The 17968-nt window shown below is 41.5% G+C and overlaps 2 protein-coding genes across 3 annotated transcripts; one reads left to right on the plus strand and one right to left on the minus strand.

The window, feature by feature from the left end:
- The first annotated feature begins 682 nt into the window (after positions 1-682).
- On the plus strand, positions 683-13059 carry ube2ib (ubiquitin-conjugating enzyme E2Ib). The gene is made up of 7 exons (XM_029527060.1): positions 683-817; positions 2212-2290; positions 2405-2488; positions 2833-2905; positions 3819-3928; positions 11407-11486; positions 12538-13059. Exons 2-7 carry the CDS (start codon positions 2225-2227, stop codon positions 12599-12601), a joined length of 477 nt encoding a protein of 158 aa, XP_029382920.1. The 5' UTR covers positions 683-817; positions 2212-2224; the 3' UTR covers positions 12602-13059.
- A 348-nt stretch (positions 13060-13407) lies between these two features.
- LOC115059551 (interleukin-21 receptor) lies at positions 13408-16706 on the minus strand. 2 transcript variants are annotated; one of them, XM_029527059.1, is made up of 8 exons: positions 16569-16706; positions 15974-16103; positions 15671-15858; positions 15379-15548; positions 14619-14796; positions 14349-14451; positions 14170-14248; positions 13408-14097 (listed from the first exon to the last, which is right to left on the minus strand). In XM_029527059.1, exons 1-8 carry the CDS (start codon positions 16666-16668, stop codon positions 13624-13626), a joined length of 1422 nt encoding a protein of 473 aa, XP_029382919.1. In that variant the 5' UTR covers positions 16669-16706; the 3' UTR covers positions 13408-13623. The 2 variants fall into 2 exon arrangements, with proteins under 2 accessions (XP_029382919.1, XP_029382918.1); XM_029527058.1 differs by having other exon boundaries at positions 15671-15882.
- Positions 16707-17968: the final 1262 nt, after the last annotated feature.

Raw genomic sequence — 17968 nt, forward strand, 5'->3', positions numbered from 1 at the left:
TGCGTCACTTTATCAAAACTGACCGCAATAGCATAGTAGTCTGGGAAAATGCCTGTTCAAATATAGACTTTCTTCTTCCTTTTTTCTCAGGGGACCATAACATCTTGTTCAGTGTCTTAAAGCCAAGTATTTCATATCAGGTCTATCTGTTCATTTGTTTTTGATTACGAAAGGTCGCTTGTTTGTCAAAGGCAGTCGTCGGCATTGACGGTCTGTAGTCCGGGCAAAGATGTTATACAATAGGAGATAGAAATCCACCTGTGCTGACTCGAGTCGCGCCTTGTATATGTTTGATGCCCAATCTATTGTTTCACGCAGCTATTACAGTTGTTAAAACGAACAAAGCATAATTCAAATAATGAACATGTTTCTTTCGTGAATGTCTGAAATGTGAAGTTTGTTGGTGTTACTTTCTCGATCGGTAACTTAGACACCACACAGCGCGTGCGCAAAGAGCAAACAGTGTAAAGGTGTTTTTAATAAGCTGGGCGCTATTAGCGGACTATGTGTAGTCTTAATAAAATGGAAACTATTAAATAAGCAGCCAGATAAAACCATTCGGCCGAATCATCCACAGCTACAGAGATACACTCTGACACATATCCCGTTTCAAGATAAACGCGTAGTCTAGTCTTCCTATGGGTATTTAAACCAAGACGGAAGTAAACGACGGTGACTGTTTCGCTTTGCTGTTTGTGTCTAGCTTGACTCGGAGCGGGTGGTTTTTCAGGAGGGAAACTTTCCAAGGTTTAACAGGATTTCAGCACGATTAATTCATTTCGCTCAATTATCAGAGCCAGTGCAGCCATACTGTAAGGTAGGAGTGCACCTTTTTTACGGAAGATGCCAATTTTGTCGTGTGTTAAGATATTTTACCCGCTTCAGTTTGCGCCATTTTCGCTAGTTTGGCAATGCACAAATGTGCGCCTTTTAGCTCTGGCGTTCTTTGTCTCTGTTCTTTAATGGATTATGGCAGGGTTTATTCCTGTACATTATACCACATCCTTGTTTGCCGTTTGTGAATAGACATTATTAAGCGTTAGAATAAGGCAGCAATCACTTTCCTCATCCAAAAATGTGTCAAAATCAAGTGCAATTGCGCATTTTTGTGCTGCATCAGGCCGTGTCAGACGCTAACAGCGCCAGCGCCTGTTGGGATGAAGCACGATTCTGGCGCACATGAGTTAGCTTATCAAGCTAACCGGCTAGCTTGCTAACTAGATAGCTTTGATACTCTGGACGTTTGCGTTGACAGCAAGTTTACACTAAAGCTCAACGACTGCGAGACAAATGAAATGTTAATGGCGTCGCCCCGTGGACCGCCTTTTACTTTTGAAACATCTGGTGTGTCAAGAGTAAAAACCTCTCTCGCTGTTTTTTTTTTTTTTTCCCCCCCCACTGTATCTTCACCGGCTAAGTTGGCTAGCTCTCGGCGATCAAGACACTTCGATAAAAATACTTTCGTTGTAATACTTTTAAGGTTGATGTAAAAACTTCCAAGTATCACATATGATGCTATATCCAGTGTAACTTTATCGGTATAAAGTTTGGTAATAGCATGTGAGTCATAATAATTAGTTGTTGTTGGGACCGTTTTGTTGCTTTTGCCCGTCCGTACCTCCAAAGCTTCGTTGCTATAGAGATGATCAGACATTCCGGTGCAGCGTCTAATTAGCTGTAAATGAGCCCTGAAGTGAACCGATAACAGAAGCACCAACATCACCTCTGCACCAACACTAGCTGGGGAAAGTGATTGCAATCATCCCCGGACGCGCAGCAGAGAGGTTGAGCAGTATTTAACTCTAATTAATTCAAGGTGATGGACCTGTTATCACGCCTTCATTAACAGATGAGGGTCTGACTGCTCTTGTTTAGAGAGGATTGTCATTCACTGGGTGGGAGGGAAAGTGCAGCTGATCAGTTGTTCTTCTACATTGATAATGCTTTTAACATTTAATGTCAGCACAAAAACATTTTTGTGGCTTTATACCTTCTGTGCGATCCAATTTCTGTGGATCATATTTAGCGAAAATAGAGAATGTCTGTAAGGACAGTAATGCATCCACTTTGTTATGCAGGAGAATGTTATGTTAGTTTTTTTTTGTTTGTTTGTTTTTTTGGGAGCAAAAGGTTTGGATTTCTTTGCGTAATGAATGGCTAATTTGAATGGTAGTGTCTGTAAAATTGATCTGGCATTCTCTTTCTTTACAGGAGTCCACAAATCATGTCAGGCATTGCATTGAGCCGGCTTGCCCAGGAGCGCAAGGCTTGGCGGAAGGACCATCCTTTTGTAAGTAGTGTTGTAGGAGATGCACAATTTCTTACTTCTCTATGCCAATATTTCTGGGCTTTTATTATGCACAATTCTTTAAACAATTTTGCTCTCTCCTATCTAATTTTGCAGGGATTTGTTGCTGTACCAACTAAAAATCCAGATGGAACCATGAATCTCATGAATTGGGAGTGTGCTATTCCTGGCAAGAAGGGGGTAATGTGTTTCAACCTGTTTGCATGCAGGGTGTCCTTACTTTGCATAGCAAGTACTCCAAAAAGAATATGGTGGGCTTGATATAACAACATTTCTGTAGAAGATGCAAAAGACCATGTGCTGCTTTTAAACAACATATCTTCTAAGACAATTGCAATTCTTTTTGTGTAAGCATGAGTAGTGGGGGGGGGGGGGTACTGAGCTAATTTTCAAATGAAAGGCATGTGAAATCTTAATAATTCATAGTTTTTGACTGAACAGTCAGTGTGGTGTTTTGTTTTGTTTTTTTTTTTTTTAATTTGAACTGACGCTAATAAGATTGTTTCTAATGACTCTCTCCTCAGACTCCGTGGGAAGGAGGACTGTTCAAACTGCGCATGTTGTTCAAGGATGACTACCCTTCTTCACCTCCAAAATGTGAGTTACATTGTCTACTCTGTGTCCACCATGAATATAGCTTTTGTCGTGATTTCACCTAGTAAATGTTGGTTGTTTTTTTTTGTTTGTTTGTTTTGTTTTTTTTTTGGGGGGGGGGGGCGGCAAGATGAGGTCAGGAGCATAAAAAAAAATTAACAAACATCAAGATTTTTGTTTGCAATGGAAAGGCATACAGTCAGCATTCACACTGGGGTCAAGTGACTGCAGTAGATGTGGGTATATATTGGTTGACATTCGCATGTCTTTCAGAGCTAAAGCCCACTAAACAGATCTGTTGCTTTCCCATCATGGAGGTTACTTCAGACACATGGAGGCTAAACAATGCTTGTGGTTGAAAAAGTGAGCTACAACTAAAATTTAACAAGACATAATCACAGATCAAAACCAAGTATCTGCATATTTGTTGTTAAAGTTGGTCAAAAGCATAGGACAGTCTCACTACGGCATAGGACTCTTTGGAGACTTCAAAGTCAGTGGTTGAAAGGGTACTTTGTCATTTTATCCTTCTGTTCCTGTTTAACAGAGTATTTGAATGCTAGTTGTTGGCCCAGCTAGGTGGTGTTTTCAGACATGCATCTTTTACTGTTAATTTTACCATGTCGTACCTGTAAATGATTTGAATGGACATATTGCATTACCACACAATGCCTGGATATTGGGACATAGGAGAATAAGGTGGCGATGCTGGTGGCAATAAAAATTCTGCCAATAAAATATTGTTCAGCCAGTGTAGATGTGAACATCAGAAGCTACTGCCTTTTTAGTTGAATCTCCTTATGCTGTTAAAAAGCCTTCCAATGTTTAAGGAATTTGGTCATCATGACTGACATTTCATAATAGGTCTGTAATGTAAATGCGCTTAACATTTTATTTTATTTTTGTTTGTTTTTAGGTAAATTTGAGCCTCCACTGTTCCATCCAAATGTGTATCCATCAGGCACAGTATGCCTATCTATTCTAGAGGAGGACAAGGACTGGAGACCGGCCATCACAATAAAGCAGGTATACTTAATAAATACATCTGTGTACAATTAGATTTCACTCTCTTTCAATAGACATGTCCCTGTCACTCAACATAGTAATTATGGCATGCATGGTGATCAAAGATTATATGTTCAGTCAATTGTTGAAGAAAAAAAACAATCTGAGTCTAGTTCCAGGTTGGCTGAGGTGGTGTGAGTTTATTGAAGTTCCAGGTCATGGTGAGCCTACCGACACAGAGTGGGTCCGGTAACAGAGATTGACCGACACTGGCCGACCGACAGACTGACCGACAGAGACTGACAGAGACTCACAGAGAGACTCACAGAGGGACTCACAGAGGGACTCACAGAGGGACTCACAGAGGGACTCACAGAGGGACTCACAGAGGGACTCACAGAGGGACTCACTCACTGTAGGGCCAGCTAACAGATATACCCTGTCCCCGGGTGTGGTCACAGACAGTTCATGCATGGATCGTATAGTGGGATGTGTATTACCGATTACCACAGGAGGGTGAACTCAGTAGGGGGCAGGGATGGTTCCCAGACAAGGCCACAGACAAAGGAACAAAAGGACAAAGGAATGACACTCAGGTAGACACTGATCAGCAGGGGAGCGAAGACAGGAGGAAATAACATTTGGTTGGGTTTGCCCCAGACGTGTAATGGCAAGTCCCTTTTCAAAGGAAATGTATCTAAGTTTGTAAATTCTTCTTCAGTCCACCCTTTTTTTTTTTTTTTTTTTTTTTTTAACAGTAACAAAAGGTGAACACAATAAACAATTAACAATAAGATGAACAATAGAATTAAGGTGGTTTTCCTGTTCAATCGAAATCAATGTCAATCATATACAAAAAATCTGAATTGTCATCTTCTAGGTGCGGGGTAGATTCGGTTGTGTTGGAAGCAGAATACATGATCGTTGTAGTTGTTTCAGTAACCAGTGAAGGGTTCCATCTAGTTGGGTGTAATCCATTCGGGTTGAATCCAGGTCTCTGGAGATGTACTTCTCCCTCTTCTTCTGGGATTCCGGTGCCAGCTTTATCCCGTGGGGGAGGGGGTCCTTCTATCAACTCGATGGCGATGAGGAGGAGGGATCTTGCTGGTTTCTGCTGCATGGTGGTGGGGGTGTTTTCTTGCAGTGGGATGCGTGGATCCACGTAGGACGACCTTCGCACTTAACAGCTGTGTTGGTGGTCAGCAGGACGAGATGTGGTTTGGACCAGCGAGGTTCAAGGGCGTTCTTCCGTCGGAACTCTCTGATGCACACCCAATCCCCTGGTTGGATGTCGTGGCAGGACTGGTCGCTAGGAGAAGACTGGGCAGCTTTGACTTTTCTGTGGAATGACTTTACAGTGGTAGTTAGTGCAGAACAAAATGATATCATTGACTCATCCATGGCGTGAAGATCCATTTTTCCTATGCACAGGGCTGTGCTGCTGGGCACCGTCATGGGTCTGCCTGTAATAATTTCATGAGGTGTTAGTTTGTGTTTCCGGACAGGTGTGGACCTCATTGACATTAAGGCCAGGGGCAGCAGCGTTGTCCATTTCAACCCTGTTTCAGCGCACAGTTTCGCCAACTTGTTTTTCAAAATACCATTTTGTCGTTCCACCAGACCAGCAGACTGTGGATGGTATGGACAGTGTAGCCTCTGTTTGATTCCTAGAGACTTACAGAGTTCAGTCATTATTTGTCCCGTGAAATGGGTCCCACGATCTGAGTTTATGCTCAGTGGGATTCCAAATCTTGGAACGATGTCTTTCAGCAGGCATTTCACCACTGAGGCAGAATCAGTTTTCTTGCAAGGCCACGCTTCAGGCCAGTTTGAAAACATATCAACACATACAAGAACACTTTCATATCCCTCACATTTGGGCATATGAATAAAATCAATTTGTAGGGCTTCAAAAGGTCCTCGTGGCGGAGGATGTGTCGACGGCGTCGTCTGAACTGTCCTTCCTGGATTATGCTGTTGGCAGATTAAGCATTGTTCACAAAACTTCTTAGCATAGGAAGTAAATCCAGGAGCATACCAATCCTTCAGTACTGTCTGACACATCTTCTCTTTGCTCACATGCGACAAGCCGTGCGACATGCGGGCCAACCACGGGTACAGAGATGTCGGAGCCACAACACGGCCATCTCTGTGGAACCAAACGTTATTTACATATTTACATCCATGGGAAAGCCACAACCTATGCTCCTTCGCATCAGCGTTCTCCTGTAAGGATGCCACATCATTAGGAGAAGCAAGATCGTTAGCAGTTATGGAGGGACAGAGCTTTACATGGACAGGATCACCAATCTTGGCAGCTGCCTTGGCCGCATGGTCTGCCAAAGCATTGCCTTGAGAAACAGGATCATCAGACTTTGTGTGTGCTTCACATTTTACAACAGCAATGGATGAGGGCAGCTGACATGCATCCAACAATTCCCCAATCAATTTACCGTGTTTTACTGGCGTTCCAGAGGAGGTGATGAATCCTCGGTTTGCCCACAGCGTACCAAAATCATGCAAACAGCCAAACGCATATCTGGAATCTGTGTAAACTGTAACAGTTTTACCTTTTGCCAGATGACAGGCTCTCATCAGTGCATACAATTCAGCTACTTGGGCAGAGCTCGAGGATGGCAGAGCAGCACTTTCAATTACTGAGAAGTTATCACAAATTGCATACCCTGCATATGGCACTCCATTTTCTCTGTAAGCTGAGCCATCAGTGAAAAGAACAAGATCAGAGTTACAGAGTGGTGTTTCAGAAAGGTCTGGGCGAGGTTTAGAAGAGCATGAGACAACATCCATACAATTGTGAGGATCACCATCATCTTCCGTGGGCAATAGAGTGGCAGGGTTAAGAATAGAGCATCTTTTAAGGGTTATGTGAGGAGCTGTGAGTGTTAGTACATATTTCGCCTCCCTAGTTCCTGTCACATGCCTGTGAGCTTCCCTGGTAATCAGAGTGAGAGCATCATGTGGGATCATGACTGTGAGTGGAGAGCCTAATACAATATCAGCAGATTTGCTAATTGCAAGTGCTGTTGCAGCAACAGCTTTCAGGCAAGGAGGAAGTCCTCTCTCTACTGGATCCAGTCTGGAGGAAAAATAGGCAACAGGTCTGTAGGAGGAGTTATGGCGCTGTGTGAGAACAGATTGTGCAAAACCACATTTCTCGTGGGCAAACAGTGTGAAAGGCTGGTTGTAATCAGGAAGTCCAAGTGCAGGGGCTGACAGTAATGCTTGTTTCAACTCTTCAAATGAATCATTAGCTTGTTGTGACCAAGTTAGGGGTTGTGTACAGATTGAGGGTTTGGACATCTCTTGGAGTGGGGCTGCAAGTGACGCATAATCCAGTATCCATTGTCTACAGTACCCTGTCATTCCCAAAAAAGTTTTCATCTGTGACGCACTAGTGGGTTTAGGCACTTCCAATATAGCTTTTACTCTAGATGGAGTGAGGACTCTTGTTGAGCCAGATAAAGTGTGTCCCAGATACTGGACTACAGTCTGACACATCTGGGCTTTCTTTAGTGAAGCTTTGTGTCCCTTTACAGCCAAAGCATTTAGGAGGACAATTGTGTCTGTCTCACAAGCAGAAGCAGAAGGAGAAGCTAGAAGTAGATCATCAACATACTGCACTAGAACAGAGCCTCCTGGAAATGAAACATCTTTTAAATCACTGTGCAAGGCACGAGAGAAGATAGTAGGTGACTCAGTGTATCCCTGGGGTAGTCTAGTGAATGTGTATTGCTGTCCCTCATATGTGAATGCAAACAAATACTGGCTATCTGTATGCAGAGGGACAGAAAAGAATGCACTGCAGAGGTCAAGCACAGTATAATGAGTTGAATTGGCTGGCAGTGACGAGAGTACAGTGGTGGGATTTGGCACTAAGGGAAATCGTGGAAGCACTACCTTATTGATGGCTCGCAGATCTTGTACAAATCTGTATTCCTGTTTACCTGGTTTTTGAACGGGGAATATAGGAGTATTGCATGGGCTGTTACATGGCACTATTACTCCTTGTGTTAGCAAAGACTGAATCACTGGACGGATGCCTTCTCTCCTTTCCTGAGAAAGAGGATACTGTGGAATCCTTGGCAAGCAGGCGTCATGCTTCAGTAATACCTGTACAGGTTCAACTGTTTTAATCAACCCAACATCATTAGTGGAAGATGCCCATACTGTCGGGGGCACACTTGACACTATTCTGTCATAAACTTCCCCTTTCTCTTCACTAATGGGTTGAATTTGCTCTGTCAAGGTAGCTATCACAGCTGTTGCATTTTCATGGTTAGTCTCTAAGAAGATGCCATCAGGTGTGCAGTAGATAGTACAATTCAGTTTGCATAACAAATCTCTCCCTAACAGGTTCACTGGAGTGGTGTCTGACAAAAGAAAAGAGTGAGAAGTTGTGAAACTTGACGTATTTTCTGTGAAAGGACCAATAGACACTGTAGTAGGCTCAGATACAGGTAGACACAAAGGAATTCCTCCAACTCCCACAGCTCTCACTGTTTTTCTGGATGCTTTCAAATTTGTTGATTCCGTTGGTTTTAAAGTTGAAAGGGAAGCTCCAGTATCTACTAAAAATGATGTTGTTTTTCCATTTACATCTATCGTTAAATGAGGTTCTGCATTTGTTTTTGTTAATTTGATGAGTGGAGCCTGGGTCACACTCATTTCTGTTTCAAATTGGTTACTGTCCTGACAGCTCTATTGGTGATACTGTGGGGTTTGTTGGTCTTCCTCTTGATCACTTACTGGAGGTGCTGTAGGCAGGGTGGGTTTACCATGAGATGTCATGTATGGACAATCTCTTATCCAATGGTCTGTCTCACCACAACAGAAACAGCTGCCTTTGTGGACTTGTCTTCTCGGCCCTGGCCTTCGATTCCATTCCTTCCGTCTGAAGGGTCTGTATCTGCCACCTCCTTTGGCTGCTCCGCCTGTGTAGTGTGACACTTGGGCCGACATTAGCATTTCATGCATTTCACAGTCCTTTTGTTCACAGTTATCCCAGTGATGCTGGGCTATCTCCATAAGCTCGGACATAGATTTCCCTGTCCAACCAACAGTTAACTGTACTTTACTCCTGATCTTTGGCTGAAGGCTGTTTACAAATGTGGTTTGCAGGTAACCAGGTGGAAGTCCGTCAATTTGACTTTGAGACAGGCCACAGTTATCTTTTGCCACCATGTGTAATCTTTCGCACAGTTCTCGAGGGTTCTCGTTCTTTCCTTGTCGGATTTTGTTGAGAGGAGTATAGTCGATCTGCTGTGTTACCTCCTTCTCAACAGCTGCAGCTATTATGCTGTAGAATCTATGAGCCTGTTCTGGTGCAATGTCTGCAAGTTCAGTGGGGTCACGGGGAATTTTACAAACATCTATCACCTTTTGTTTCACGTCAGCTGGCAAAGTCAATTTTAACAGTTGGACCAGGTCAGGAAGGTGAGGACTGTATATGGCACATACAGACTCCCATTCGTCCAGCCACTTTTGCTTGCTTTTCCTGACATCTTTTGGAAAATCTCCCACAATCTCCTTGAGCTCCCGTCGGCTCCAAGGCTTGTAAACGATGTCCTTTCCTATGGTAATGAGTGGGGCAAGCTTTGTTGGAACTGCTTTCTTTTGTTTTCCCCCTTTTCTCATTGTGGTTAATCCCTCTGCATTGTCCTGGCCAGACGGTTTGCCCATTCTGTACGCCCAAATCCAATCATCATCATCGTCATCATCGGTACTGCAGTCTTTTAGGCCTTTTAAAGGATAAAGACTTTGGACTTCGGTATCGGTGGCCGGCAGCTCATCTTCTCTGAGATCTGGGTTACCTTTAGCTTTGCTTTCTTCTAATTGGGCCCGTAACTTTTTATTTTGGTCGATGAGGGCAGCTACTTGGGATTCAACATGGCGGCGTCTGCTTTCATCCCTCCAGAGTCTCAGGGAGGCAATATGCTTATTTCTGTCTCTACGACAACTCAGTCTGTCTCTCAAGTTTTTTAATCTCGATTGATCAAAAGTGCCATTCAGGGGAAATTTTAAGTGGCCATCATCAGCAGTTATCTCGGCCCATGTCATTACAAATTTTAAACTGTTTCTACCGTAATTGTCGAACATATATTTGGCTGGACCACTCAGCTCTCTCTCTGACCTTCCGCTGACACAACCTCCCATTGTCTGTATGTAAGTTCAAAACTTAAAATCACTCGCAATTGCTCACACTCCAAGCTCTGCTAAAACTCCACAGGTCAAATCAGTTTACACAAAACTGGCCGAACAAATCAGGCCCACAACTTTAGTTTCAATAGTCCCTCTCTGGACTAAACTCAAAGTGTTCCAAACACTTAGGACCTCGTCCAAACACAATCACAGATTCAGCTACCTGGAATATTTGACCTTCTTAAGAGCAGAAAGATTCTATCACGCAATGCAAACAAGCTTACAATCCAGTTACTTATACAGACATGGTTACCCTATCAGCACTCTTACTCACAACCACACAGCAAACCTACTCAAAATCACGGATGGCGTCAACTTCTTTGGGATTCCAACTTCACAGACTTTCCAACAACACACAGTAGCATTAAATGGGTTCTCAAGAAGCTCCTTACCAATTCAGAATTTCTCAATTCAATGGCGTGTCTTTGGTCTGGAAGAAGGAATCTCCTTGGAAGTATGTTGCCATCCGGGTCACGGCACCATATTGTTGAAGAAAAAAAACAATCTGAGTCTAGTTCCAGGTTGGCTGAGGTGGTGTGAGTTTATTGAAGTTCCAGGTCATGGTGAGCCTACCGACACAGAGTGGGTCCGGTAACAGAGATTGACCGACACTGGCCGACCGACAGACTGACCGACAGAGACTGACAGAGACTCACAGAGAGACTCACAGAGGGACTCACAGAGGGACTCACAGAGGGACTCACAGAGGGACTCACAGAGGGACTCACAGAGGGACTCACAGAGGGACTCACTCACTGTAGGGCCAGCTAACAGATATACCCTGTCCCCGGGTGTGGTCACAGACAGTTCATGCATGGATCGTATAGTGGGATGTGTATTACCGATTACCACAGGAGGGTGAACTCAGTAGGGGGCAGGGATGGTTCCCAGACAAGGCCACAGACAAAGGAACAAAAGGACAAAGGAATGACACTCAGGTAGACACTGATCAGCAGGGGAGCGAAGACAGGAGGAAATAACATTTGGTTGGGTTTGCCCCAGACGTGTAATGGCAAGTCCCTTTTCAAAGGAAATGTATCTAAGTTTGTAAATTCTTCTTCACAATCATATTTATAATCTGAAGTTTTCAATCAACTTGATATTATCCTTGAAATCTCATATGAGAAGATTGGATGAAGGTGTAAATTTACCCAAGTGCAACTAACCTAGAGCTTTTTGACCATTAAATATTATATGCAGTCCTATAAATAAACGCAGAACAGATTTATTGCCTCTTTTTAAAAAAATCTATTGATATAATTGGTTGATTCATCTTACAGATCTTATTAGGTATCCAGGAACTCCTAAATGAGCCAAATATCCAGGATCCAGCCCAAGCAGAGGCTTACACAATCTACTGGTAAGTGATACTAGATTTAATTTCCTATATTTTAAACAGAGTGCTAACAAGTAAAATATCTAAAAGATCAACAAACTGAAGTGTCTTCAGAGGGCCAAGGAGATGAGTAATGACAGTTTCTGGGTTGAAATTGAGTTACACCTTCTATAATACCTCAGACATCCTGATGCTCCACAGGGAGCTGATGTTCACCTGTTTCTGAATTGATTGTTTTTGCTATGTGCTATGATTTCTGTAGCACTGTGGCTAAAGTAAATTTACATGAAAAACAAATGTCCATGGTAACTATAGGCAAACAAAGTGTCAAACATGTAAACACTGAAATAGATTTATTTCCATTTGGCACTAAAATAGTTTGGCTTCTTTGTCATTGCATTGCTAACCAATTCAGTTAGCAATAGCACTCCTGTCTGATGAGAGTACATTGCTAAATGTTACTACCATACAAGGAGGATATGTGTTCAATGAGAGGCATCTTAAAACATGGTCAGGAACCTGATGACCTTTCTGAATTTGTCTGTTAGGTGTGCCCGTGCATGCATTCATGTGCTTGCGTGGGTCTGTGTGTGCACTACAGGGTCTGGATGTGTTTTTTAAATTGGGATTAAAATAAGATATGAAATGTGCATTCATCCAAAGTATCTGCAACATATTAAGTTTGTTTAGCATCTAAACCTACAGAACCCACACAGGTCCGTCTGATTTTTAGAAATAAAACTGCACACAAAATATTAATTTGAGTGTCCTGGGGTTAAATAAAAGTTCAAGTGGCTATATGAAGGAATATAAGAACATGTCTAAAATAGGTTTACAGCTTGAAATGAAATGACAAGATCAATCTGAGAGGAGTCCTGGCTTCTTTCTGGCCAAAATAGATTATTTTTATTTTTATTTTTATTTTTGTATTATTTCAGTAAGATATCAGAATGCCATGATAACAGCTTGTTTTTTGTTTTCCTTTTGTTTTGTTTTTTTCCTTTCTTTTTTTTTCCCTTTCTTTTGTTTGTTTGTTTTTTTGTTTTTGTTTTTGTTTTTTTTTACCCCCTTGTAGCCAAAACAGAGTAGAATATGAAAAAAGAGTTCGAGCACAAGCCAAAAAATTCTCCCCCTCATAAGGGCGAAGACTTGCTCCGCTGTGGCAGAAGGAATGGGTTTAACAAGAATCACCTCCCCGCTCACTATCTCAATGAATGTGCTCCTCTCACATCGGGACTTGCTTAAAGACTTCTATTTAAACTCCACACATTTTGTGCCATCCGCTCTCCTCTGGCCTATCAATTTTTTGTTCTTAATTGCCGTTTGGCGCATAATGCTGGGAGGGAATGGGTGCGTCAGCATCCTGGTTTCTTTTAACATTAATTGTCTTATGTGATGCAAGGGACACAGCTCGGTACCAGTTTCTTCAACTCAATGCAAGCTGGCTGTCATCAGTGTTCAAGGAAGAAAATGTCTTTTTGTTTTATTTTGCTTTTTCACAGGGTCTCTTCCTTTTGTTTTCCCCCTTTTTATTTTCCATAAAATTAATGTAAAATTAGCTTATTTCATTGTCAGTATTTCAACTGCTGTATAATGAATGGCACTTTTATACTGTTGTATCTCAATAGTGTCTCTAGATGGCTCTGTCTAATTCTCTTTTCCCAGGTTTTCTATTCAGCATGCTGTAATATATGATAGAATCTGCTGCCTTGGCTGTCTTTTTGTTATTCAGAGTGTTTGCTTTGGAATAAATAAAAAAGGCCACAATGACTGAGGCAGGTAGGCTTACTTCTGTATCAGACTTTAAGGTTATATGGTGCTTTGTTCATGTATGTGTTGGCGTAAATAAAACTTTCTACAAAAGTTAAGCATTTTCTTTATTATACAGGTAAATGCAGCAAGATGACTTTGGCTTTCAGAAGCAAAGTGAATTACTAGATAAAAGTTTTACCCCCCCCCCCCCCCCCCCATTTGCAGGTCCATTACACATTTTGCTTTTGCATTGTAGCTTTGTGTGTTTTCATACTTTAGCATTTAGTACTGGTCTATTCACAGAAATTGCATTGCTTTGTATTGTGCAGTTAAACTTTTGAGCCCAACATTATTTACACTTAAATGTCATGCTGTTATATTGTTCAATACAAGATATTAATACATAATTTTAGGTTTCCTCAATGGCATCCACACTGATGATCTGTTGTGGGCAGGAATTTGTTGACAATCTCCAGTGGTGCTCTGCTGTCACTGGACTAGTCTGCTGAAAGGTGCTCAGAGTACAGTACTCATTACAGTACCAGGGAGAGTCCTTCCCCAGGGATGTGTCACAGAAGAGCCAACACCCTGAGTCTACTGTTGCAAGGCTCAGTGGCTGGGAGCTGGGGGTCAGACTCATCACAGAGTTTTCTGGAGCTGAATGTGAAGCCATGGTGCTCACAGCGTAAGGAACGCCAGGGAGGGAAGTATCATGCACTCGGTCAATCATGTTACTGTATGGACTGCACAACACCAACTGTTGGTTAAACCTGGGCTGATGGTCTTCCTCCAAGACATCGGCATACTTGGTCAGAGTTTCAATTTGGAGAGAAGATTCTTCTTTTTGCATGTCTGCTGTGTTTTCGTGTGTAATCACCCAGCTCTATAATTAAAGTCATTGTTCAGGACGTTCTCAGGATAATAGCAATCATTTTATGTGACAACTTTAACTTACTCTGAAATCTCCCTGGCACTCACTGTACAGGGTGTGGAAATATGGTGCTGGAGTTGGGATAAAGTCACTTCTCCTGAATCTGTAAGGGACAAATGTTAAGATGCATTAGTTTTATAAAATGGCATGTGCTATATTGTGGTTTGAGTTTTGATGAGCAATAGTCTGGAGGAGGAACTTACTTTTTAACGGAGATGTAGCACAAAAGTGAGACGAGTGGCACAATCACACATATGTGGATGAACACTTTAACCATCCTAGAGATGAATGTATTTGTTCGTTGATCTGAGCAGAGCAACACAGGAGAAGAAATTAACAAGAGCAAAGCTATGAGTTCAAATCTATACAGAGAAATGTTAACACTTACCTGATGCATTCTCACCAGGCTTCATCCCAGATGAATGTGTGCCATAGCAAATTTAGATTAGCGGTGTATAACGTGGGAGACTCACCACTCATGGCTGACTCTGTCTTCCAGTGAACCTCAGGGGACCAGTCACTCCACTGTCCTTTGTAGAAAGCCAAATTAGGACTAGACCGCACTCTGGCAATGTATTCGGTGTCTGGCGCAAATATCGGATCGTCCACAGAATAGTTGGTTTGGTCAATGTAAATATCACGTGACATCACCTGGAAGAAAAGATAAAAAAGGGTATGATAAAATCAGCAAATGGGTGAAATGTCCTGCGCATTTGTGCCACTTCTCATTATAACAAAATTAAGGCTAATAGAATCTGACAAAAAAATTTGTACATCATCTTAATGTCTTGTGGCAGAATGAAGAGTAATAATTTAGCTTTAAAATTTTTTGTTGCCTTAATTAACAAGGACCTTTTGTGTAGTCAGATCTTTAAAGCAAACTTAAATGGTCTGTCCATATTAATAGGGACAGAGGGCTGAGCAATAGCGCTGTCATTATGTTCTTAGTCAAAGCTTGCTCAGCTGCCACACTGATGTCCACACTAATGAAGCTGCTGTAAATTATCATGTCTGAGCCATCTGGCATCAAAGAAAGTTCATTAAAAGAAAATGTACAGTGGGAAAAACATGTAATTGGAATTCTGCTCCACTAACGGGAATAAAGTTCAAGAACTGAGATTGAAATGCACAAGTAGTTACCAACTTTTAACTGGGACAAAGCCACCTCTAAAAAATCAAAAATATTTCACCAAATGTTTCTGTTATTTTCTAATTCCCACCAACAAAGTGTACCTCTTTGTCGCTGTTGTGTTTGTCTCCCCTCTTGAAGAAATGCAGCTGAAACTTGAAGTTGTCAACCAGATTAGTGAACTCTGCATATTCTTCATAGGTGCTTTTCCAGGTGAAATTGTGTTGACTTGAGTTGTGACTAACTGTGAGGCAGCATGGCGTGTTTGGTTTAACTGAAGAGAAGACACAATGCAGACAAAAATCAGACATCGAAGGGAAATTTAGACAAAGGTAGACAGCTATGAAAGTGCTCTGTGCTGCTGATTATACACGTCAAACTCATTACAGTCCTTACTGTTTGTTGAAGGTTTATATCTTCTAACCATCGTCTTGCAGGGTTCAGATCCATTGTTTTGGTTGTGGCAAAATGAGATTTGAAAGGTTTCTATGTCTCCAAAGACCTCCACATAATCACTGTCGTCATCATCATCATCCATCGGATAAGATATTTTAACAGAGCAGAAATAATCCTCATCGATTTTTCTGAGGATACAAATAAACGTCTTTCTGTGTAATGAGGCGAGGAGAAATAGTAGTGAGAAATATGATCACATTGAATTACATTTATTTTAGATGTGTTAATAAAAAAGTGACCCACTCTAAGATTACTTTGCTGAATATGAGCCAGTAGGAGCTGTTGGTGTCTGAGCTGTTTGCTGTTTGTGTAATTCTCAGGGTACAGTTGATCGTTGACAGGTAATCATTCACACATTGAAGATTGTCGACACCTAAAGAATTACACAGATGATGTTTCACTTGGACAGTCAGGAGCCAAACTGTCACTTAGGTATCCCTCTGTGAATGTCCTTTAACTCTAAAATGACCACATGCTGAAATGCTCTTCGGTCAATAAGCACCTGTTAATGATTTGGCAGATATGAAAATATGCATATTTAATGAAAACACTGATAGCTTTGAGGAAGTGATCCCTTTGAATATGATCCTGCATATTTTGGGGCATGCTCATATGTAAACTGACAAATTGCGTATTCCATGTTCCAAAGAAACAGTTACAGAGACCAATGGCTCTTTAAATCTGTATAACAGATTTAATTAACACACATTCACACACCCATTGCCTGATTGTAGAATAGCTCCAGTAGCTGCTTTTACATTGAATTGAATCATGCGGCCCTCTTCTGTCTATTTCATCTGTACCCAATCAGATTTAAAAATTCAGACAGAAACTTAACCTGTAATGATACTTCCATGCAGACAGATGATATCAGTTGACATCAACAGAACCACAGTGAGCAGCATCAGCTTCAGCTTGGCTGTCGAGCACCAATCCATCACACCAGCTGGCCTGGATGTAACCTCCGCCCTGAGATGGCTTGACCTAATTCATCTTTCACTAAAGCTCCTTTTAGGGCTGTCTGTAATCAAGATTGAGAGAGGGAGGTATCCGTTTGCCTTTTTTTCGCCAATGGTCATCAATCCTGTAACTAAATGAAGAGGATGTTCCTTTTTAAGAGATCCGTTGTAAATGGATGTATTTCTTGTAATGCTGCATTTCAAGTGTCCACAGAGAAACCACACAGTCTCTCATACTGGAATTTTTTTTTTCTTTCTTCTAGAAAATGTTGTACAACTGTTTGTGCATTTTATTAGTATTCTAACCTGCATTTATTATATTTGAGACAACAAAATGTACAACACAGTAAATCTTTGAGCGGGCCATAATGAAGTAATTCTTTGTTACACTGTAGTGCCAGGATTTTACTCACAAAGTGAGAAATCTTAGAAATGAATGTATTTTAACTTAATAAATGTTGCTGTTGTACTGTGTGTTATCTGGAGATGACTTTATGCCAAAGTTCACTTCGTGCTGATGCGCTTCTTTTCTTAATTAAATGAATTGATTTAATGTAGGTCAAAATATGCAGACCAAAACCACCTGAAACTGGAATATGTTGGGTTTTTTTTTGGTCATGCAGCCTATATGAATGTTGTGCAATGTGTAGTGCACTGACAGGAGATCAGCTGTATCCTGTTTGTATGTTGTGATTCTGTAAAAAGATAAGAGCTGACCCTGAAGTCAGTGTCTTCCGCTGATGTTTGTGATTTAGCTGTTTTGGAGTTTATAAACTTACTAATTTGTGCACTTGCGGACTGAGTCTCAGTGTGTTAGGTCATACATAGACTCTTACAGGGACTCATTTACTCTTAGACCACAACAAATTCAGTACTAGTCCAGTTCCGTTGAGTCCTGTTCAAACAATTTTTAGTCTTATAAGGCCAACACCTGAACTGCAGTTAAATTTATTTTGCAGTTATGTTCAGGTGTGGTCCAAAGGAGTGAGCTATTAAAAATGCCTTGACTTTCATCACTTGTGGTCTGTGTTGCTGCATGAGTTACTTCTTTAGGGGGAAAATACTTACAAGGCCTAATTTGAAAATATATATAACATTTAAAGAGAATTTGAACAGAATATGGGTGAATTCAACATGTTAATATGCAGATACAGTTCCAATATATTTACTTTATTTACCCCAGAGCTTAACAGATGCCTATTTATATTGAAACCAAAATGCCCCCCCCCCCCCCATGAGAAAGTGTCAGCTTATGATGAAAACAAGCCTGTGATGAGCA

The sequence above is a fragment of the Echeneis naucrates genome, chromosome 19, assembly GCF_900963305.1.
Source record: "Echeneis naucrates chromosome 19, fEcheNa1.1, whole genome shotgun sequence".
Lineage (NCBI taxonomy): Eukaryota > Metazoa > Chordata > Actinopteri > Carangiformes > Echeneidae > Echeneis > Echeneis naucrates.